This window comes from Gavia stellata, chromosome 5 (assembly GCF_030936135.1).
Source record: "Gavia stellata isolate bGavSte3 chromosome 5, bGavSte3.hap2, whole genome shotgun sequence".
NCBI lineage: Eukaryota > Metazoa > Chordata > Aves > Gaviiformes > Gaviidae > Gavia > Gavia stellata.
In genome coordinates, this window is record NC_082598.1 from 12,611,462 (window position 1) to 12,636,492 (window position 25,031).

The 25,031-nt window shown below is 39.4% G+C and overlaps 1 protein-coding gene across 2 annotated transcripts in view; it reads left to right on the forward strand.

Annotated features, from left to right (window-relative positions):
• Positions 1 to 19,785, forward strand: part of AFAP1 (actin filament associated protein 1) — a 65,418-nt gene extending 45,633 nt beyond the window's left edge. Inside the window, exons 10-17 of one of the 2 annotated variants that reach the window (XM_059817769.1) lie at positions 605 to 750; positions 4,359 to 4,476; positions 5,959 to 6,216; positions 8,029 to 8,143; positions 9,714 to 9,878; positions 10,430 to 10,620; positions 11,346 to 11,507; positions 16,185 to 19,785. In XM_059817769.1, coding sequence (XP_059673752.1) covers positions 605 to 750; positions 4,359 to 4,476; positions 5,959 to 6,216; positions 8,029 to 8,143; positions 9,714 to 9,878; positions 10,430 to 10,620; positions 11,346 to 11,507; positions 16,185 to 16,211 — 1,182 coding nt within the window. In that variant the 3' untranslated portion in view covers positions 16,212 to 19,785. The remainder of the gene's footprint in view (positions 1 to 604; positions 751 to 4,358; positions 4,477 to 5,958; positions 6,217 to 8,028; positions 8,144 to 9,713; positions 9,879 to 10,429; positions 10,621 to 11,345; positions 11,508 to 16,184) is intronic. The other variant, XM_059817770.1, reaches the window with a different exon arrangement.
• Positions 19,786 to 25,031: the final 5,246 nt, after the last annotated feature.

Consider the following 25,031-nt stretch of genomic DNA (forward strand, 5'->3'; position numbering starts at 1 on the left):
TTTTGTTACTGTTTAACTTTGCAATTGGTGACTTGAAATAAAATATGAAAAATTAAAAATTATTTTAAAAGTACTCATGTTTGTATTTCTGCCATTAGGAATACAAATGCCATCATCTAGACAAATGTATTGGAATTTTTCAAAAACCAACACTAAAATTTCTTCTACTATTTCTTTTTTTTTTTTTCCTTGTTTCTACTTAGAACTAAGATTTTCTTAAGCGTTATCCTAACTAAAATCCCCCTGCCTAGCATAGGAAAATAATTCTGTTACAGCTTTCAATTTTCTGGAGTCTAAAATAAGCATGACTTGAATCTAAATCCACTAGCCTTAAACGATTATTTTTTTCTTCTTTTTTGGAGATCGCCCACTTCGTATTACATCATAACGGATGAGCCCATAGCTTACTTAAAGTGCACTCCTTTTAGCAAAGCAGATTTAATAAGAAATCCTGGGGGTTTTAGGAGTTAAGCAGAGAGAAACCAGAGCTTCTCAGACAACGTGGTAGCAATTTGTCAGCCAAGAAGAATGCGCCATTTTGAAATAGTGCTCGGCTCAGTGGCAGACGAAAGACCTGATGTACGCCCTTGCCCTCTCCTCGCAGGCATCCTCCTCCGAAGACATGGGCAGATGGATAGGAATTTTGCTGGCGGAAACAGGGTCTTCGACAGACCCCGGAGCTCTGCACTACGACTACATCGACGTGGAAATGACGGCAAGCGTCATCCAGGCTGCCAAACAGACCTTCTGGTGAGAGGCGTTCAGCTACCCGGGTGTTTCCAGTACTGTGAGAATTTATATCCGTATGTTAACTCCGGTGCCAAGAGGGCTTATCAAAATCCACCCCCTTTTGCCAGATATTGAACTCCTGGAGTGTTGCAGCATCGCAGCATGTTAGATGTGTTTATGATTATCGTGTTGGCATCCTGCTAAGCTCTGTAAAAGATGCAGACACCATCCAACTTTACTCAGATCTTTACTGATATTTTCAGTAAGTCTCCCTATCAAATGCTATATTTTAATATTTTATTTAGCCTGAAGACTTAGAACTATCCCTGGAAGAGGACAAATATGCTCAAAATTAAATAAATATGCAACTACGTAGTTCATGTTTATCTATTGGCTGGATTTGCTGTACATACAGCCAATATGTACAGCATATATTGGCCAATATGTGCTGTACACTGAAAATGCACAGCAAATTTAAGTCTTGGATAGTCACATTCTCAGTGTTTCCTTCTCAAGTTCTTTTTTGATTAATTAAAAACTTCATCAAGCTCACACCAGTCCAATTGATTTCTGGGGTTTAATTTAGGAGGTGGAAATTGGGAAGGTGTCTAGGGCACAGCACGGAAACTGTTTAAATTGTGAATCAGTACAGCGAATTCCCCATCAGCCATCCTGGGCTAAGAAAAGTAATGCATACTTAGCATATATAGTGATTTACATGTTCAAATCAATTTAGGCATTAAAGCAGTCTTTGGTGAGAAGAGACTGTCATTTTTCCTTGGCTAGATGAGGTGGTTGTTTAGAAACGGGAGTGAAGGAGCAGTTGGGACAGGCGGGATGCCCTGCTGCAGACGTACCCCGTGGTTTCCCGGGGTCAGAAAGGGGGTGGCCTGAGAAGACAGCTGGCAAAGGCGTCATCCCTCATCTCGCTGCAAAAATGAGCCTACTCCCACAAATTTGGAATTCATGTGACTTAATATATTAGAGACTCACACCCCATCTGCTCATCATAACTTTAAACAGACTAAAAATGCAAAAAAAAGGCAAAAGTTTCAGAGTTTTCCAAAAGAAGACTCTCCTGCCATTAGCCAGGTGTTGAGAGAGCTTTAACAAGGGAAAATGGGCAACTTCATTCAGAATCTAGTTTGAATGACTTCTGATAGAAATCAAAGTGTTACCACAAGCCCAGTTTTGTAAGAACCAGATAATTTTGATAGAATCAAAATGCACTTAGTTTACAGACTTCCATTAATATTTGTTTTGAAGTTAATAGGGCTCAGAAAGTTTATCCTGTGCTGACATGTATTTTTGCTTCAGTCAGCATCTAGCAATAACCACATTTAAGAGAGAAATAGAATGGAAACCTTTTCCTTTGAATACTGCTTGGCTTTACTTCGCTGAACAAATGTGATATTAATTGGAGCCAAGTTGAAAAACATATGCAACTAGACCACATCTTAGAAAGGAATGTCAAACAACTTGCAAAATAGCAGAATTCCCCTATTAAGAATTAGTTAAAATTCACTGGGTGTCTTTAAAAGACTGTAAGAGCTTGTTGATAAGCAACTAGAGTAGCTGTCTGCTGATTTTCAACTACTCCTAGAAAATTATGAGAAATGACAATGATACTTAAGTGTACTTAAGTATTTAATAAAATACTATTGCTGCCCTTTATAGAATTAATATCAGTATTCCAAATTAACTGCAGTTATCATTAAAGCTTTGATTATCGCAGTCACTTCAGGATTACTGGTTATTCGTTTCCTGAGACTGATGCTTTGCAAAACGATTGGCTCTTCATTAATAGTCCCATCAATTTTCTTCATCTAAATCATGAGGTATCTGGGAAAGGCTGAAGAAAAAATGCTTCCAAGCAGGTTTTCTCCATTTGCTTTCCCATCTAGCAGTTTCAGAATATAATTAACTTACATGGATGCATCTGTAAACAGGATTAATGAGGCTTAGTGAAATAATGCTTTTGAAGTGTTTGCAGATACTTAGATAAATCTCTTCCTTTGTGGTGGAAATAGATACTACAGGTGCATCAGATGTCATTAATGAATAACCCAGTTTTCAGACATGGTTATTATGCATCGCTTTACATAAATAGAAAGAAATACAGTAACGGCTCCAAACGCCGTCCTTCAGACTAACCAGAAACACTTGAGTAATGTTCTTCATTAAGAGGAACAGTAAACAAATGCAGCCCTTTAATAATGTCTAATGAAGTGTGAGATATGATAAAGTTAAAAACATTTTTATTGTGGAATTTATCTTGCGCTTTTTGTTGTTTGTTTGTTTGAAGTAAGAAAAGCTTCTGTCTAACGATTATTCCACCCATGCCCTGCCCTGAAAGGTTCACACCAAACTGGGCTGGTTCATCCCTCCGGTGAGCCCGGATCTCCCGTGGCTCAGGTGAGCCACAGTTGGATGAGGTCTGTCTCCCTCTGAATGAGAAATTCAGTGGACTCCATGTTATTCCAAAGCCAAAAGAAAGCAACTGTTGAAACCACAGCATTCTTGAGCTCCAGCCAGTGCTACAGAAGACCCTCTCTGCTTTAGTAGGGCTTTATCATATTTTATGAATGTCAGCACAGAGTCTGAATAGTTCCATTGTTTGGGATGGAAAGCTTTGTTTTCCCATTCACATACACCTGAAGCTATAGGAATTATTTGGGATCTCACTCTACATCTCATTCAATTTCAGCAGCTGCTACAAAGGAAAACTCACCCTTAGGGTCATTATCACTACTGGGCCTAATTCTGCTATTTTCTGCTCTGTTTTCTTGCATGTGTTCTGCAGAATTCCAGTAGAACAAGCTGCAATGTTGATTTTGGGGACGGTGGAAACAAACAAACATATCCATCCAACCATCCATCCATCTATCTGTCTGTCTGTCTACCTATCTATCTATCTATCTATCTAGTTATCTGTCTCCCTTTTGAAGCATCCAGAGGGCTCAGATTCACCGTGTGAAACAGAGCAAGAATGAACATAGAGTATTTGCATGCACTATTACCCAGAAGGAGAGTTGGGAGACATAGTACCATTGTGCACACTGTACCCAGCCAAAAGTTCTCATGGAAATGAAAAATTCCCAGCTTTTGAGGAAGAAAATATTCAGCAAATTTTGATAGATACATTAACTTAGATTTCATCAAAGTTCCACTTCTTTTTTTTCAAATTTTTGCTGGGTTTGATTCTTGTTTCTCCCAGTTCCTAAGGTCGCATCCCCCCTGAACGTGCATGCAGCCAGAAACACCTGCTTCTCCCCAGTGCAGACAACAAGGGAACTTTTATGGGACACTGGCAAGCTGCTTTATAACATAGATCAGCAGGTTCCCATGTAAACATGCCACTGAGCAGTTACAGCTGTTGCCCTCCTGGCTTTCACACAGTCGTATCCTCACTGTAAGAATGGAGTACAGGAACATATGTTGTAATATTGGCTGCTAGCAGCAACATGTGAGTAGCAAAAGAAGGAAAAATGTCCTCAGCTTTCCTGCAGAAAGTGAGAAGATATGTGCTTTCAGGCTACATAATCAGATACAGGGAACATACCACTGAATCATCATTTAGACCTAGGTTCAAGTGCTGGTTTTTATTATTTTTATTTTGCTTTATTCAGTTTTATGAACAGGAGAGTTATATCTACAAATCCGTATCGGGGAAGCACTGCCAATGGCTACGCCTGTCCGAGTGGAATGGCACTTCATTATGATGATGTTCCCTGCATAAATGGATCGGTAAGAATTGAATTTGCACAGAACAAATGGTTTGCATGTGTTGAATGCATGGACATCTGAAAATTATATTCTCTAAAAAGCTCCACTGGGCAGTTTCCAAATGAACTCCTATTTTTTTGGTTTGGGGCTGCAAACTTCTCTCACACCTACAGAGTATTAGGGGTGTGGGACATACTGTTTACATTAACCTGCATGTGAGCCAACGTGCATTTAGAAAGCAGTTACCTGTTGATGATTTCTTGCCAAGTCCTTGAACATAATACTCACTTGAGGAGGGTATTTTTTAGATCACACCAGACCTGGCAAAATTAAGGACTCACTTACACCAGGCACTTTTTGGTGTCTGTTGAAAAAAAAAATGAAACCCAAACACTTAGTGCCTGGGGCTGCATTCCTCATGACAGCAGGTACTGCTCGTCCCAAAGGAGAACCACAGTGGTCACTTCCATCTTCATAAATTGCAGAGCTGATTGTAGGCAGATGGTAATAGGGTTTAACACATGGTGGATGTTAACCCACAGCAATATGTGGTCCTCAGGAAGATTTACAGGCGGGCTACAGCCCGTGTCAGCTCTTAATTTGGCTGCTTCATAAAGGCTCCCACTAAGGCCGAACTCAAGAGAAATTCAGCGTTTAGAAGTGTTAAGCAGACTGCAAGTTCGGTTCTCCGTCATGTTTTAGTAATGTCAGAAAGATGGTAGTAAGCCGTTCTTGGGAACAGCACACAACCACATGTGTGGTGAGTAGTCTGTATGCGTAGTTCTTGGATGTGCTCAAGCCTTTGTATGAGTAGTGTACTGCCACAGCCAGGCTGGATTAAGGAAGGATATTTGGCAATGAGATTGGTTTCTTTTAAGATTAATTGAATGAGTCACTGGAGTATTGTTGAGCTTTCCATTCTTCTGAAAAGAAAAAAAAAAAGGAATGGCCTGTAGCTGTTTTAGCTGGTTAGCTCAGAATAATAATTCTCCAGCAAATAAAATGTAATGCTGGCATACCAGCTGCTGGTATTCACTGGAAAGACATATAGCCTGAAGAAAGAAAAAGAAAAAAAAAACCCACACTCTTGGCTTCTGCTAACTGTTAGGCCATATTACAGATACCAGTATAATCCCACAGGTTCCTCTGTGTAGCCTGTGACTATCCCCCTGTTAACACAGTCTGCTTGTGCCCCATCAGTACTAGAGCTAACAACTGAAGGTGCAGCCTGTGAAACAGCAAGGGTGATAGGATAGTAGTGGTTTGCTCATACTACAGAAAATGCACAGGACTGAGGCTACAAGCCATGTAATGCAATGCTTCCTTTCCACAATGTGTCCTCCCCCACTTTCTAAATAGATTGGCTGAAGTGTAAGCAATAAGCATATGCTTGCTGAGCACCGAGGGCTTGCTATGGTCGAAAGAATTACTAAAGTTTTAATTTCACTTAGGAGGTTCTGCATGGTGTATTGTTTACTAACTGCCAAAGTGTATGTGTTGCAGTGGGAACCAGAAGATGGCTTTCCTTCTTCTCGTAGCAGGAACATTGGAGAAGAAATGCTTTATGATAACGCAGGCCTGTACGATAACTTGCCGTCTCCAAAAATCTTTGCGCGCTATCCGCCAGCTGACAGAAAACCCAATAGGTTATCTACTGACAAACTCTCCTCTAACCATTACAAATACCCTGTCTCATCCAATCTGTCTTCTGCTCAGTCTGTCACTAATACCTCTGCTGTGGGGAGGGGATCTGGCTCGCAGGTACTGTACTATTTAATACTTAACAAAGCTTTTTATTTTTTGTCTGTTCTGTTTATCTGGTTGTTATCTTAAGGGCCTTGGGCTATTTCAGTCCCTTACTGTTAGTACTGAAGTGCTTGGAGTTTAGTCATGAGTCCATTGCAGATGAAACAGGTTTGCGAAGTTGTAAATTCTGATGTGGAAGTATTGGCACCTGGGAAAGGCTTTCCCCACAAGTTCTTGATGATTTACAGACTGTGGATAATAACAAAAAAATAGATGTGACCTTCCAAACTTAACCTGAATGCACATCTAGCTGCCTTCTGTCTCTTTAGGCCATGATGACAAAAAAAAAAAGAAAAGTGAAATATGACCTGGCTGTGACAGCAAATTTGCCTGTCTAGAATTTTACTAATCTGTATATTGTATATACTATGGTTATATATATTGTGAATTTATATGTAATAACATATATTATATATATACTAAATGTATTGTATATAGTGTGTACACACCATAGTTAAATTACTGCTTGTTATTTTCTTCCCCGGAGAAAAACCTAAGCCTATGTCTATGCTACTTTCTGAGGATGGCCTCAGGCTTCTGGACCTCAGCTGAAATGAAAGTGAAGCTAAAGAGAAATGAAATCCTGTATGCTCAGCCTCAGTAGCAGACAGGCAGACCCCACCTGGGGAGCAGAGCAAACCTCGCTTACAGCCACTCCAGGGACCTTCCCTAGAGCCCACAGCCAGTCTCCAAAAGCTGGTCATCGGCATAAGCCTGTGAACGTATCGCAAAGATGGGGGTTTTTTCAATCTAATCTGAAATGGAACAGTTCGTTAGATAAATGGTTCCCTTGAATAAGGTGCCTGACATATTGCGTGTTAACTCATTTAACCGCTATAAAAACTTCCTATCAGAATATTAGATTTCAGTGAAGTTGCAGAATCGGAGGTGGACCCAAGCAATAAATTGCCCTGATCCTTGGCTGCAGCAGCAGGCTTCTCGTTGCATTCCCAGTTCAGTCCTCAAAAGCTTTTGGCAGCAGGTGACCAGAGCATGGCACACGTATGCCCTGTGCTCGGCTAAGGCATCCCCCATGGAAGGACTATGATTAGTCAGGACAGTGTTGCTCTTCCTGGGGTTCAGTTCGTTGCAGGGGAGCCCTCTAAATGGAAACCCCTTGGACATAAAATGTGCTGGTTTTGGTAATCTTGTGAGCTTGTCTGGCCATTATGAGAGTGTTTTTTTAAGTAAGAAAACGTTTTAATTAGTAGCTAGAGGTTGTATAAGAGGAAATTGATATGTTAACTCCTAACATTTAAAAATGTGTAATAATCATATTGTTTTGAAAAAAAAATCATCCATGCACCACAAGGATGGCAAGGTCATATAGTAAATGAGAAACAGTGTTGAATTTTTGTGTGGCGAACCCTGTTGGGTTTTTCTGCATGAAATTAACTCTGACCAACCTGTGTTTCAAGAACCCTCACTGTATAAAATTGTTCAAAGGTACAACTTTTCTGCCTTGCAGTGGCCTTCTTAATACAGTAAATGCCACAGTTTTAAATAACTTGGAGACTGCGATGCCACCAGAGATGGGGAGTTCACCCCCTTGTTTTCCTGTGATTGCTGGTGTGGCTCCCGCTGAGTAGGCAGCTCTCAGAGACGACGTCTTTGGAGGAAGCGCCGTCTCCAGCTCAATCAATGCACTTTATTAAGGCTCTCCAAGCAGGCGGCTTTTTGTCAAGCTTTGCCCTTGATGAAAGGGTGACTGTAATGCCAATGGCACAGGAATAGCTGGAGCCCATTTGTACTTTTGTTTTCAAACAGTTTAAAGGCAAGAAGCCTCCTGCGACTGCTAATGGGATCACCGGAAAAGGGAGAACTTTAAATAGCCAGCCGAAGAAATCTGAATCGGTGTCATGCGTGAAGCGCACCGCATCCAGTAAGTGTATCTCCTCACTGTTGCCTCATTTGTGAGTGGAGTCATGAGGATACCCAAAATAGCTGTCTTCTTAGCAAACAAGATAAAGAACCACTGTGTTCTTCTGTGGCTGAGAGGCTGAGCGGGAGATGCCCAGCAAGACTTTGAATAGGAGATATTGTGTGCATTGATGACTCATTAGTACTCCAGCCATGCCACGAGATAAAGGGTTGTCATACAGAGAAAGGTAAATATGAGTTGTGGACCTGTGGCTGCAAAGTCATGAGGGCAGTAGGGAAAAAAAAAAGGATAATGATTCTTCATTTGGGGCAGAGAGTAATTCTGTATTCCTCTTGGAAGAGGCATGTGAAGAGCTGAGAAAGATGTGAGAACACTGTATTGGTCAAAAGTGGAAGCACTCATCACTAATGAAAAAGAAAAGGTATAACAAAATGATGAAGACAACCACACAGCTCAAAAGCTTCCTCAGAGAGAGGAGATTTCAATCGGTGAGCGGCACGTTCAGAAAGAGGGTTCTTCTGGGCAGGTGAATTGCCTCTAGGAAATCCCTAACAGGGATTGCTTTGCTTTCAGAAGAAAAGACAAAAAAAAAAAAAAAAAATCCTATTTTATAAATATGGATTCAAAAATACAGCTTCTGCTAGAGAAAGAAAGAATGTGGGTTTTTAATCCCGTGGTAGATTTTTAAGAAGTCACGGATTTAATGACAACAAGAGAAATTTGGGTTAGACTTCAGGAAAAAAGTATGTATCTTTCCAACCATGCCGGTCAGTTGGTGCTGGAATAGATAGTTGTGGGAGTAAAGGCATCTCGGTTACTAAAGACCGACTAAAACTGGTTTGACAACTATTTGTCCGGAATGGTTTAGTTGACTTTGCCTTCAGATACGCAGACAGACAAGGTGATCTGTTAGCTGACCTATTTTTCTTGAGGCTGCAACTGGAGCAGAGGTGTAGAAGGGGATGTGATATAAATTAGACCACAGATGCATGTGAGCCATGAAATGAAAGCATTTATATGGGAACTTAAAAAAAAGAAAAAGAAAGGTCTCAATTATCAAAAAAGCGAGAACATCTTTGTATCATCTGTATCTTTGAACATCTTGTATCATCTCTTATGTCAGGTGAGAAAAGACGTGTGCTTTGAGTACTTGAAGTAGAATGGAAACCAGGCAAAAAGGGCAAACAGGTAGCTTTTTCTCTGACCCCTTCCAATTAAAAATCAAGGATTCAGAGATAAAGAGGAGCTGCCTTTCCTTCTTCAGAACTACATAGAAAGGCAAGGCCTTTTTTCAAAACCAATGTGCTATAAGGTGACTGGTATTTCTCATCTTCCCCGTCTAAATGTAGAGAACAAACTGTCTATCCCATATCATTTCCAAAGCTGTGCTTCAGAACTCACCAGGAATCATGGACCTTGAGAAAAAGTTGGTGGAATAGGGATGGTAAAGCAGTTTCTCAAACCATGAAATGCTTCATGTGATGCTCAGTCTTGGGGAATAGTTTAGAGTTTACTGTTAATTTAACCATAAATAACCATAAATTAACCATAAAAAATCCAATACATACAGATGCGGAGCAGTACAAGTACGGCAAGAATCGTGTGGAGGCAGATGCAAAGAGGTTGCAAAGCAAAGAGGAGGAGCTGCTAAAGAGGAAAGAAGCGCTTCGGAATAGGCTGGCTCAGCTCCGAAAAGAACGAAAAGATCTACGTGCTGCCATTGAAGTCAATGCTGGTATGAGTCAATTGCTGGTACCCGGTCAGTTCTGCCCTGGGTAGGCTTAATTATCCAAATAGCTTTGTATTCTGTGCTGAAGACATGCCACCACCTGAGGTTTGTTTTTGATGTTAAACAATACTCTATAACGTCTATATAGATATAAAATTATATATATATATAGGTGTATATACTTATTCTACATACATATTTTATATATATGTATGTATCTATATACACACACCCCTATGAAATTACACTGATGGGGACTTCAGACAAGCAAAATATGGGAACGGTTTTATTGTGACTGGCTAATTATATTTTCATGACATGGAAAAATAACAAAACAAATACTGATTTGAAACTGGACGAGAAACCTAGTGAAGGGACCTGAAAGAAAGCATTTGATTTCTGTTGCTAAACTTTTTACATAAAGTTTTTTCCAAAGTACATAACTTTCTTGTGATGTCACTGATTTTTTTGTTCCTTTCTGTTTTTAAAAGAAAATAATTTCTGTAAGTGTCAATTTAAGCTTCTTATTGAAATAATAAAATCGCTGTGGATGACAGGCAGGAAGACCCAAGTGATTCTTGAAGACAAGTTAAAGAAGTTGGAAGAGGAGTGTAAGCAGAAAGAGGCTGAGCGTGTGAACCTGGAGCTAGAACTGACTGAGGTGAAGGAGAGCCTTAAGAAAGCCTTGGCTGGTGGCATCACACTGGGCTTGGCTATTGAGCCCAAGTCAGGAACATCAAGCCCACAGGTAGGCAAAGCCATTGAACATGCAAATCCCAGTACCATGAGCTTCTCAGCTTCAGTAAAATGGGTGGGAACTGAGAGTTTTCAAAAGGTTTATTAAGCCCAGGAAATAAGAGCAGAACTAAATGCCTTTCTGAATTATTTGCATTCTTCACCTACGCCTGATGTACTTTCTACAGCAACAGGGAGCAGGCAGACATGGGAATCACAGGCAGTATGTGTTAGGATGATGTGCAAAAGCTGATACCTCATTGTCCTCAATGATTGTAAAAGTGCGTGAACTGAGACATTGCTCCATCCCAGGGAGATTTAAATGCACCAACTCACCGTGCAGTGATGGAGACCTACTTGTGTCAGTCCCCTATCAGTCCCTGTTACCCTTTGCAAGGGCTGCACCTCACATATTCACGATGGAGCATGGCAGCCCTGGCTCATGCTATGGATCTGTGTCAGAAGCAACTGGGTAGCTGCATCAGAAGGATCAGAGGGATGTATCAGTTTCCCCAGATGACCCGATGTTGTTCAATCCCAGAAAACAAACTTTAATTTTCATCACAGAACACACACTTTGCTTTGTTTTCTTTTGTTGTAACCACTTTTTCATTTATCCATCATTATTATGAATATGGTTTCTTTAAAAAAAAATCTGCAGTTCTAAGTCTAGATAGAAAATATTACTCATGTGACTATTTGGAGGAAACTCAATGTAGGGTTTTCACTCTTTATTAGTCTCCAATTTTCAAGCATCGAACTTTGGAAAACTCTCCAATCTCCAGTTGTGATACCAGTGATACCGAATGCTCGATACCTGTGAACAGCGCAGCAGCTCTGAAGCGACCTCCCTCGTCAAATAATTCTCCGTGTCGAGGCCATGTCCTTCGAAAAGCAAAGGTGAGAAGACTTATGTCTAGTTTTCTTTGTCTGTCCTTTTTCTTACTTTTAAAAAAATCTTATTTGTTTGTGGCGAGACAGAGAAGGAGAGAGGGAAAAGTTGGTTCCTGCTGCTTCTGTGGGTGGAATTTAGCTTTAAGAAGAGAATGTGCCATATCTAAATTATTTGTATTACATCATAAATACTGCTGATGTTGGGGAACCTTTTGCAGAAGAATTGGTAAGTGGTTTGGGAGACAGATTTGACTCTACTCTCTCATTCCGTTTTCCTCTGTTCCTTTATAGAATTAATTTGCGAGGTAAAAGTGGTCTATGGTGTAGACAGTCCATCTAAAATTCATAAAGTTACACTAATCTGTGTAGCAGAGAAGTGGTTAAAAGAGCACTGTTATAGTAATTGTTCTGAAACAACACAAGATCGCGTCTGATCTTTGCCAGCTGGTACAAGAAAAGAATAGTTCTACATTATAGTAATTGACAATGATGTGTTGTGCAAGTATCTACTTTTAATGTACATTTAAAGTAGAAATAGAATTAATTTAATGTAGTGTCACAAGTAGCAGGCTGAAGTTTGCATTCCTCTTGTATTGTTAGAGTTTACTAATTTTTGTGCTTTAGTTAAATGAGATTTTTATGACCATTCTTTTGGGCTAAATTTGCTGGCAACATAAGCATGTGGGCAGCACATAGCCAAGGGTGACAGTAATAGCGTTGGCCCAAGCTTTTGCTGATTTAGTACTTCACTGCTAATAGTAATTATAAACAATAATAATCATAGACATTTGTCTATCATGCAGTCCATTTCTTTTTTAAAAACAATGAAGTGTTCTGTATAGGGATTTTTTTAAGTAACTTTTGTTACGTCTTCATTGATTATATACATTTACAATGACTGAGCAGGAGCCTGGCACCTAAAGGTAATGAATAGATACTGAAAAATCATCATCTCAACAAATTATTTGGTTTTCTGGCTCAACCTAATCTCTCTGTTTCCTCCCCCCAGCCCCTTTAACCTCTCTACATTGCCCAGGCCATGAATTACTTCTCCCACTGTACGTTATGCAAGAGCCTTCTCACTGTTCTTCTACCACCATTTCTTCCACCTTTTCCATGGACACGAACTGCTTTTTCTGCCAGTTAGCCTGATTCATTTAAATTCAACTAAGAATAATTAAACTCAGAGTAATAGGTTTCAGTTCTATTTAACTTTGAAGTTTGCTGCTTGTGTTTCAAAGCTGAAGAAGGATTCGTGTGCTCTGAAGCTTATCTGCATATTCCAATTATACCCTAATTTGTCTCATAAAGATATCAACCCTAACTATACACTTCATCTTAGATTTGCATGTTAGCACAGCATTACTCAGGGGAATGTGCTCTAGCAGTTCCCCTTACGAAGGGGAGCGTGGATTTGTGCTACGCTCTGGACAGGCACATTAAAGCCAGCCATTTAATCTTTAGAGCTGGAGAAACCAAAGCACTATAAAAACCTAAACATTTTTGGTGTAAAGAATACCTTCCAGCTGTAGCACATTTTTTATGCTCAGCATATACCGTACAGGAAAAACCCCGCTGTGTTGTTTGATATTGCTGTGCTTTGGATAGCACGATAGGTTGGTCAAGCTCTTCTGTAGAGGAATCTTGGATTTAAGATTAGGCTAATCGGAAGGGATATGGAGCTACTAAGCATATTTCCCATCCTGGGAAAAACAACTCAGCATATCCAATTCAGCTTTAACAGCTTTTTCCTAAAACCTCATGCACCAACTATTGAGTGAAATTTTGCTGAATTAGGTAGTGCAACCCAAGCTGTACTCAGCCCATTTGCAAGGAGCTGCAGCCAAAGTCTGCCATCAGGTATGCATCTGCAGCACACCCCGCTTTCCGGGGGAGTTAACTGCACGTGTGCGAGGGTGGAACCTGGCTCTTAATTCTCTTGGCCTTTTGCAGTTATGCGTGAGCCCAGGCCTTAGAGATGTGGCTAAAGAAAGGGCGTCACACGTGAGTATCCCAGAGCAGAACTGGCTTGGCTCTCCACGCATGGATGTCAGTGTAACGTGGGCGTGAAACAGGTTTCACGTCCATGCTAATGCTTGCATTTTCAGCAGCTGGCAAATCTCCCAATGTTATGAGGGAGTTGTATAAGCGTTTAAAATGTAGTTTTATTTTTTTCCAGCGATACATATTTGAACGCACTGAATGCCGCCCTTCTTGCTCTTTCCTTGCATGAAGGATGCCGAGTCTGTCACCAGCCAGCCTTGTGTTTGCAGCCACCCTCGTGTCACCGTCTGAGCTCATGGCACTGCGCCGCTCTCTGCCAGGGCGTGCAGCCGGCTCTGCCAGAGCTGTGTGGCACAGCGATGCCCCGGGGGGGAGGCAAGCCGCCTGAGACAGCAGGTTTGGAAGCTGCTCCACCAAAATCTCCTCTCCTCTCAGATGCGCTGACGTGAGAGGGAAATAGAGACACCAGAGGACAGATCTAGTGTTAAGTCTAAGAACTAGCAGCAATTTGGGGATTGACTGTTTAGGACATACACTGCACATGTACACATATATGCATACATATATTGGGATTTTTTAACTTCTCTGCTTGTAAGGTATGCTTTTAATTTTTTTCAGAAAGTCATAATGCATATTTTTAAGAAGTCAGAAGGCATTTTAACTGCAATTTTGTTAATCTCTGCTTGGCTGGAAATGGAGACTGTATTAAACGTGGAAAACAATATTCTTAGAGAAGTAAAATACTTCAAATATCCTTGCTGTACAAGAAAAACAATTATTATTTAAATACTTCACATTTCAAATTAATTTCTAAAACCAAGTTGTTATGTGTAGCAAAGAAACTGCAATGAGTATTTCTGATCTGTTTTCAAAACTGGTGGACTGGTGAATGTCAGCAGCTTACATTTTGCTTATGTTCAGGGACTGGAGAAGAAAAGGAGCTCTCCCAGTGTCCCAGCTCCCAGTCAGGCTCTCAGTGTTGACTTAAACACTCTTTCATTGGTGAGAACCTGCTGGAGAAATGGAAACAAAGAAAAAGTTCCTTCTGCACCTGCAAAAGAAGCTACTGCTTTCAAGGCTTATTTAACACATCATAGAAAAATTCTCCTCCCAGTTGCTTAGCCAACGACTTCCTTTAGAGCTTTGGCAGCATATACATAGCGAATATACATTTAATATCTATTTTTTAAAGTAATTTAGTTTTTACCAATACTGTGTTTTAAGTTTACATTTACCATAATCTGAAGTGCAAAACTAAATATTTAAAATATATTTTATTTTAATAAAAGTATCATTTAAATGAAGGAAAAGAAAAAACCAAACCACAAGATTAAAAAAAAAAAAACCTACCTGCTTTAAAACCAATATTTTTTTTCTTATATTGCTAAAGCAGCCACCAACTGTGACCTTATTGTTGCTTTACAATGGTTGAAGAGGTGTCATGGTCATGCAGCTGTTCAGCCAAGCTAATGCTATTACTGCTTTCAGCAGCAGAAAAAGATATTTACATGGCTAAGTAACAGGTTTCAGTCAGAGCTCTTAAATGTTATGGAATGAGTGTTAAATTCAGGAATTCAGATTGGGAGCCAAGTCAGCAGGCTGCCTGCAGAGTATCTCTGCATTGTGGATGGGTGGGAGAGGAATCTGTAGACCCCAGTGCCTGGCTAGGAACAGCTGGGCAGCTGCTCCACGGGGATCACTTCAGTGAGAGGCCAACTCCTTCGTATCTTCATTATTTTCTGATCGCTGTAAGGGTGTGATTCAGGGAGTGGGTGCAGTATAGATGTCCTAGGCTGAGCTCATCCCTCTCCAGCTCTTCTGCTCCTATGTACCATTAGCAAATACTGTAGGTATCACTCAATAGCCACAAGTTCGACTGAACTGGGTGTTTAGCTATAGCTATCTCACGATTTTCACTTATGTGGCAGAAGAAATAGCAATACCTTCCTCTGAGACATATGTATGAAACCTGTAGAGATTATGTGCTTTGCTGTGGATGGTAGGTGTCACTGTCCTCAGTTAACAGGTGGGGAAACTGAGGCACAGAAAGGCAAAGTGATTAACTTGCCGAGCAATAGTTCAACTTTTAGATTATGTATATGGGAAACAAATGCAATGTAAACCAACTTGTATTTCTTCACTCTGCTTGTAAGTCTCTCTGCCTCAGTAAGTTGCCCTTTTTAGCCATAGAAACGTGTGTCTACCATGAGTTTTATAATAAATTGAAGAGTAGTAAAGCAATCACTTGGTGTCAGCTATGAGAGATATTGAGGGCTTCCTGCTGTCTCATGCAAGTAAGTTAGAAAGCCCTATATGCTAAATCAGCCTCTATCTTACTCAGCTCCAGCTGAGTGCTTTAGACCCCAACACAACTGCGGTGTGCGAATTTGCTCCGTAAGTACCGTTTGCAGAAAATAAACATGGCTTATTTGCACTGCACTAGAGAAAATGTTGCTGTATATAGTTGCGGAGGGGTGCAAGCTGCACACAGATGCTATCAGGGCATACTTGTTAGCATTCCCTAACTAATTTGTGGGCAGAAGGCTGGATCCAGTGAAGTTAATGGAAAAACTGTTACTGACCTCAGCTGCCTTTGGCTTAGCAGATCTGATGACATCAGTGAAATATCCTGATTTCTCTAACATTTTCCATATCTTTTTTTTTCCCCACCCTTTCCAGGAATGGGAGATGAAAAATGGAACATAAATATAGCAAAACCACTCACTTTCCATAAAGGCCTTACCTGTTATGGACCAAGACATAGGCTGCAAAAGACTCATCTGAAAGGTGGTATCAGGCGATACAACATAAGAGGTTTTATAATTCTGTTAAGTTAATGGTAGCTTGGCGCTAATTTGCCTGTATTCCCTCTACTGTATTGCTGTGTAAGTATGTGTGCCCCTTTTTATTAGCTGCAACTCTTTATTTCCAAATTCACTGGTAAAGAAAACAAAAAAAAAACCAAACCCACCATAGTAAGGAAAAAGGAGCATAAAGTCGCAGTTGAAAGTTTACTTTGCTGAAACAGCATAGACCAGCAACGTTAATAACACCACATCAGATGGCCTGAACACCACTGAAGACTGGTGCATTAAGACTGATGTGAAATCATTATGGATAAGAAGTACTCTTACAGGTTTAATCTGACTTTACTAGGTCTGCCACAGAGGTGGCTGAGTGAAATCTTGCTCATTAGCAGTCGCCTTGCTGTTAGCAGTTCACATGGCAAAAGAAAACTGAAGAAATGTATTCACAGAAATGGTATGGCTTGCTTGGCCGGGAAGGCAGGAGCTCTTCAGTGCCACTGTCCTCTACGCTGGTGCGAGACCGTGGGATGACATGACTCAGCTGTGAAGCGTTTTTTGGATACTGTTTAGACAGATGCTTTTGTCATTGGGAGATAAAAAGCTGCCATACTTCGGGAAAAAAAAAAGCATTTTAGTATGTTCTCTTTATTAGTATTCTGAAGCACCAGTCGTTTTCAAAGGTCATGTTGTTGAACTATTATTTGTTCCTGATTTTTTTAAAGGCAAAAGGTATTTTTAGATACTGCTTCTTTTCTATACTTTCAGAAAAAGAAAAAGGAAACGTAACTTAAATTAACCCTCAACAGATAATGGCAACTCAGAATAGCTTATGCAGTCAGTCTTGTTTTGTTTTTTTATAATATAGTATTGTTAAACTTGAGTTATAGAACACTGCTGTATTTAGTTTTCTTCATCTTTTCAGACCTCAGCTATTATTTTGAGGAAGATGGACTGAAAAGATGATAGTTTCCAGACTCTTTTATAAATAATTCTACAGAGAATTGGGGATTTTCTCAGACAGGAGTCCATTTCTGTTTACTAGGAAACTGTCTTGCATTTTAGTCTGTAAAATCATAGAAATCTGTTCTTCTTTGGCTCCATCCATGTCGCTCCTGAGAACTTACATGCAGTAAATTGCCAACTAAAGTCCTTCAAAATCTCAAGATTGGCTTTAAAAAATCAGAAGAGACAGAGGGAAAGAAACCTTATAACGAGTTGGGTTCTTTTAATTTTTTTCTCTGTGGTTTTTTTTAAGCCTTTGGAGAGCCTTCAATCACATTCTCCAGATGATTAATTTTTTTCCTCAGCTGTGAGGACTAGAAAATCACTTTAATTAAAAAAATTAAAATAGTACTCATACTTTGAGATAATCACAGATGTTATGGCTGGAGTCTTGATAATTAGTTAAGACTTGCAGAAGTCTTAACCACAGAAGTTGGCACCACAGCAGATATCAAGGATCACATCCCTTTATGGCCCAGCCTATAGTTTGTCTCTTAACTTTAGGAATAGGTGTGTGTAACTCTTGAAGGGTACACTGAGATTCCCAGCTGAGCTGGATGCCAGAGGACTTCCTGCAGGAGCTGGTGGGATTTGAAGGCACAGAGCTATCTGAAAGACCTGATGGCTGATAAGACACAGGTCCTTTTCCCAAATGCAATTAGTGCCAGAGATCCCATTGACCTCAGCCGGGTAAAAATGGGGCCCAAAATGAGAAAAGGCTCTTTGCTTCTTGGGACTATGCTTTGTAGAAAGTGCCGCAGGAATGCAGATACCCTAGGGGAACAAGTGTCAGTGTGGTTTTTCACTGAAACCAGGAATTTTTTATGTTATTTATGTCAGCTGCTTACTTACTAACTCTGTAAGTGGAGGGCACATTCTATGCGGTATGACTATGGACTAAACAGTATCAAGTTCCCATAAATATGAGCAGAAGCAAATTTGAAGCAAAAAGTAAGTTCATTTAGGCTTTTTATTTCAAATTACGTTATTTATTTGTATATTTCAATAAATATTTAATTTATATCTGTACATATTTATGATGCAAATTAGGCTTCTAGTCAACATTTGCAATGATGTATCACTTGCCATTAAGAAGTGGTCCCACATCAAGTAACGCAGAGTAGTCAAAAGCCAAATCACTTGTCTTTTTTACCCAATATTGGCATTGTATCTTCCACCCTTATATCCCATGGGGAAAAAAACAAAAATCCTTGGCAAGGACAGATTTTAATCCATGCCTGAGATAGAAGTGTGCAAACTTCTGTTCAAGCAAACAGAAACTGTGTGGTGCTGGGGCCATGCACACAACCCCAGCCCTGGTGTCAAAGTCTTCTGCTCTGCCGTAGACACCAATTGCGCTTGGCACCTATAGCGCCCTCGGCACCTATAGTGCCCTCGGCACCTGTAGCGCCCGCTGCAGCAGGGGCTGTCGGCAAAACTAAGCATCTTTCGCCCTTCCTCCAGCAAAGGCTCCATAAAGCCGCCACCGCCCCCAACCCAGCACGTACTGTAATTGTATGTCTCTAATGTCTAAGTACATTGGTACCATCACACTTTGCATTAGTGCCATGTCTATTCTATATAGTGGCCAAAGTTTTGAAAGGAGGAAAACAACCAACCTCATGAAATAGCCTCTCTATAGACCACATTCGGTGCTGTGAAATGTACTCTGTTTTCTTGAATAGTACTATTGCTGTACAATTTTTTATAAAGCGACAGAGCGTGTATTTTCACCATTTTTAGATTTCAGGATCACCAGGCAAAGTCAGCAATAGAGCAGCATGACTTTTGTTTTAAAGGAAAACTCTTGTATTTTAAACCATTGCATTTCTATGTCTTTTAAGAAAATGTTACACTTGTGCTTCCTCAACAAACTCCTGTTACTGTACCAGGTGCTTTTTTTATTGTTTTTTTATGGGTGATGCTTTTTTTAAAAAAAACAGATCATAACTTTGGGGGATCAAAGGTGTTTTTTTAATGAGATGATTGTAGCAATTTGATTTTTCAAATGGAGAATACTTAATTTAGTATCAATTTTTGTTAAACACACTTTCAAATTAATTGGCCCAGGCTGTATGTTGTAAGATAATGTTCTCATATTAAGAATGTAATTATTTCCTTATTGTATTTTTTAAAAAGCAAAATCATATTTAAAAATCTCTGTGAAAAAAAGCATGAAAGAAACATGAAAAAAGTTTTTGTTTTATTTTTGTTATTGGATATGTTGGCAGTGCCCATTATAATTGACTGTAAATACAGTCTTTCTACTGTTTTTCTCAATGTATTTAAGTTTGTTGACACACATTCATGTTAAAAAAAAAAAGTCCAAAATAGATCCACCTTCAAATGTGTGTCTTAGTAGCTTCAACTAACTTTATGCCTTTCTAGTTTATTCTTCAGAAAGTCTTGCAGAGTGTGAAAAAAGACTGGCACCTGGTAGGTGCGACAGATCCAAGACCATTATTAATAAAGTTACCTGTCGAAAAAGAAGTATTTGCATTGTTGTTTCTTGGTATTTGTCAGTATAATAAGTAGGTGGCACCTTAGCAGGACACCCACAATAGTCCCCCTCCACCAAGTACCATTCTCCCGTGCCAGTTTGTTAAAAAATGCTTGGACAGCTTAGAATTGGTATTTTTTTGGTGTCAGTTCTGTCCCCATTTAACTGTTTGATGACCTTCTGCAACTGGAATGCAATCTATCTAAGGGATAGTCCAGCAATGGAAAATGGAAGTTCAGTGTATTCAGAGCTCATAGCAGAAGTTACTGCTTATTGAGTGTTACTGCATCAGTTTGCTTAGATTTCAACCCTATTAATAAATTATGTAAAAACTGTAAAACATTAAAAATTACCCCTAAGAAATTAAAGTGGCTCAAACTGAGCTAATTATCAGGCTACTTAACTAGGAATATAGCAATTCCTTACAGATGACTGACAGATTAGATTGAGAACTGATAAGCCATAATTACTCCTTGTTGCTTTTCCTAGATTTAGTTCTTGCTCCCATTACACTAAAATTATTACCAAATGTCATGCTTAAATAGAAAATACATTTCATTTTACCAAGCTCAGGGAAGCAGTATTATAAAGTAGTCTAATTGGTTTCCTTTCTGTACTCACAGCCTCCTTGACCTCAGGAGAAAAAGGTGGTCAGTGTATGTAAAACATGTCATGGTGGTATTACTAGTATAAATTGTCTCTCAAGTAGACACAGCGTTTTGTCCACTCAGTCAAAGCTTATAACCCTTCACTGCCTTTTGTCAATTAAAAAGCCTTCAAAGGCAAAGCAAATTATTAGTATTTCTCTAGAGAAAGAAAGAATGTCCGTAGAAAAGATATATATAGGACAAGTTGTATAAACATATGTTATATAAAAAAATATACATTTAGAATAGTTGTACTATATAATATATACTATTATTATAGTATAATAGTATATATGCCAAAATTAGAAAATGAATACCTTAAGTTACTCAGGCTTATGGCCTAAAAAAGCCTTAAAGAGGATCTTAGTGTTTTTCTGTAGACTACATTTAATATTTGGTCTACCCAGTTGCATCCCAAAGGCATTCAATATGAAAGACCCCACCAACACCTAAATTACTCCATTGTGGTTTATTCTTGCTGGTGAGCACCCACATTGTAAGCATTGCAGTGCTTTAATGTTAAGTTCTTCTTTTTTGTATTTTTTTTTATTTGTTTATTTGGGTTTTAAATTTGTGCATAAGTTGAGCATCATCAGACCCCTCATTACAGTACTTAAGCACAGGGCTTTATAAAGAAGGGCTCCTTGGTAGAGAATGAACGATGCCAAGTGTGACACCATTTTTTGAATGGAGAGGGAAAAAATCAGGAAACGCAGTACTGGGCAAATTGACAGATTCTATAATCAAGTGAAGAATTAGTGAACAGACTGACAAATTACTGTACTGGGGTAGAGTCAACGCAGGTTTTATACTGGGGTGTCATTGCTCATGAAGTGCAAAGAGGTCTGTGAGGCTGTTAATGAGCATCCAGGAAAAGAACACATTCTGCTTGGATTTCTTCAACACACTTTTGACGAGGTCCGTCACCAAAGAGGCTTAAGTAGCTACCAGAGAAAAGGAAAGGACAATAGGATAACAACTGGTTGGTAAGCAAACAAAAAAAAGGGCATAAATTCGCTATTTCCAGTGGCCTTAGCATCCCACATGGCTGGGGTCTGAGCCTTGTGCATACCAGAATAATTGGGAAAAAAAAGAGACGAAAAATCCGCTGTTACTGATTTATTCAGGATAGTAAGCCAAGTACAAGGATTTCCAGAAATACCTTTCACAACTTCACCACTGTTTAAAATGTCAGGAGAAATTCAATGTAGATAAATGTAGAAAGAACTGTCTGTGGTAAGAAAAGAAGAAAAAAATTCCAAAAAACCAATCTAGACAATTACGAGCACCAAAATAGCTCTGACTACAGCTAAAGATGATCATGGAGTTTTAATAGTGAGGTCCAAGAAAATATCCATGTACTGCATAGTAACAATAATTGAAAAAAAGGCAACAAAAAACCTAAAGCAAAAAACAACCTGTAGCAAATACCCTGTGATGTAAAATGCAGTAAATAGCTCTAGACCCTGCCTGACCAAGCCACAGGTAACATCACCGCGTACGCTCTCAGCAACAAAGCGTCCTGGGTTGTAATAATACCTGTCATCCAGGGCACCAAATGCCTCCATTGGTAGAGCTCACACTAAAACAACTGCTATGCACAAGAACTTGTACAAAGAAGTGGTAGAAGAAGGACACCCGCCTACCATCTCTGATACCTCCATCGTCTGCTTTAGGACCTATAGAACATGGTCCAAAATCCAGGCACTGAATGTCATAAATAGATAAATTCATACGGGTGATGGTACAAGAGCAAGAAAGAGATCCAAAAATACAGAAACCTCTCCATACAGGGAAAAATAATACTGATTTTACAATTAAATTCAAAGGGAAAACAAAGATAAGGGTTTTTCAGTGTGAAAAAAACCTCTTGAGGAGGGGAAAGAATATGTTAAAAGGTTATAAAAACCAGCAGCAGAATGTGACATGGGAATGAAATAGTCCCTGTCACTAATGGTACAAACTCTGAGGGTATCAAAATAGATGAGGCAGGTTCAAAACAACTACACGGAGGTACTTTCACTGACTGCCTAATTCAGCTATGGAACTTGTTGCCACTGAATTTCATGGATGCTAAAAGCTTATACAGGTCCATAAACAATAAAGAAAATTCATGGCAGAAAAGAGTTACTTAAGGCTATTAAGCACAGAGCTACCAGCTCCGAAGCAGAAAGGTCCAACTCCACGGTGGATGGAAGCACGTACTGGGTAAGTGTCCTCATGTGCTTCCCCCGGTTCCCCTGCCATATTGCTACGGATAAATGAAGCTGGTTTCTTTCATAAAAGACTATTTAATTTTTCCCACCAGCAGTTACAAAAGCATTCTCTCCTGTAAAATAATGTATCATTTTCTTTTCAATTCGATTTTTAAAGCAAGCATCTGTCTTAAGATCAAGACAATGCAATGGCATTCCTTCACAATATATTAGATAACTGAAATAATTAAATTACACCAAGGATATTCCTCTTCAATAATCTGTCGTGATGACAGGGAAATTATTTTCCTATTAGATTTTGTCGAATCATAACTCAGTAGAATTATAGCTACACAGTCCTGAGTTGAATTTCAGTGAAAAGCTTCATTCCTGGTTTCATTATTAATTTTTAAATAGACTGATAATTGCTGTCACGGAATTATTTTTTGGAATTACTACTTTTTTAACCTGTTTTTTTTAGGATGTGCTGCTGCTTCTGATTTGTTTGGAGGTCAGCTTGTGGTATGATGCTATAATGGTGAGAACGGATCCTTTTATCAAGTTAAAAATACACTGAGCAGCATTTGTAGCATTTTGCTTTAGCTTTTGAAAACATGAGGGTCAGAGTACAGTAACATTTTTACCACAGCAGCTGGATTCATATGAAAGCAAAGCATCTTTAAAGCATAAATCACAAAAGGAAAAAAATGGAAAAGAAATCAGTCTTAATGGAAAACAGGAAAAAAATATTGGCTGGTGTTTATGACTCAGAAATTTTATTCCAGAGACATAATTTATGATGATGTTGAAACCAGTTAGGCTTCAAAATAGCATAGCAATTAATATAGCTTTGATGAGGATGGCAAAGGAAACAGAAGTGAAGTGATTATCTTATTCTTTTTTCCATGGAAATTGGTTTCTGAAGTAAAGTAGCCCTTCAGGTTAAATATTAGCACGTTTCATTTCGTGTCTCATTTATGGGAACAGCTTGTCCGTGTCTTGTTCTCACTCCTGCCCTTCCAACTCAGGAGCTTTCCTCTGAAGGAGCGATTGGAATATCATTAAAAGTAAGAGACTTTAGGGTTTCTTTTCGTTTTGCTTTTATTTATATCAGAGCACTAAATTTGGAAAATGCAATGTAGCCACTTGAGATTCAACAGGAGGCTTTTTTAGTAATAAATTGCAGTTTAAAAGTCTCAACTAGCCACAATATAGGATTAGAGAACCTAAAATGACAACCATCAAAATGTTTTCTAGCTGAGTTTCGCAAGTAGGGAAAGCCTCAAGCTTAATTTCTGAACCCAGCCTCACATTTAGCATGATGTGCCACAGGGTAGGATCACATAGCCCGTACCGTGGGGTTCCTCTGGCCGCTAAGTCTTTCAGCAGTGGCTACGAGAAAGTGCTGTACTAGGGCAGACTGAAAAAATGAAGTTTAAACTTATATTTTGGAAATTGTTCCTTCTAGTTGCTCATCTTCTGATTCTCAAAATACACTCACTCCATGAATAAATAATCCCTTTGTTGTCCCATTAAAACTTCTTTGTAGTCTATAAAATTTCTATGGCTAATTAAAAATTGGTAGATAATAGTTTATGTTGTGCTTTGTTCCAATATGAGGTTTAGTAAGACTTCACATTGAACATACACATACACAACCCTCAATTTTGCAAGGAGGATGCAGCTTCTACACAGCACTGACAGCTCTTCAGGAAGAGGGTGGGATACAGGAAAGACAAGACAGTTAATAAAGAAAAAAAGAATAAATCAGGAGCAAGTACTGTGTGAGGAAGAAAAAGAAAATGGAAGAGATTGGAACAAAGACACGGGAAGGGCAGAAGAACACACATAGTTTTTTTCTGTTTATGGCTGGTTTCTTACAGGGAGATCAAGGTTAAAACCTGCTGAATTCTTTAATTCTTTAGCTAGACAGAAATATTCAGCCTTTGATTCAGCAGAGGTCTAGGAGAACATTTCTTTTTCTTCTACTGCAGTTGCATGGCTTTAGTCTCACCACACAGTGTCACCCTCCACCAATTATACTGCAGCAACTCCACTCGAGGGAAAAAGGTTTCCCTTTTTCCCTCGGAGGGGAGTTGAGCGGCAGCATAGGAGGGTGAAGTGGAGTAGCTGAAGTGGAGGAGGATGAAGTTTTGCTTCAGCTGTTCTGTTCAGTGCTGCTGAAGTTGAGGAGTTCGCTGGCGATTACTGACAAATCAAAACACACACAAACTCTGGGGACTGGTTAAACCATTTCCCCTCCACAAATCCCATTAAATACTTCACAAGAAAAACGAAGCAAACAATAGTTTAGAATCAAATTTTATTAAAGAAAAACCTGTAGTGCAGGTTCTCAGGACAAATGCATACCTTTG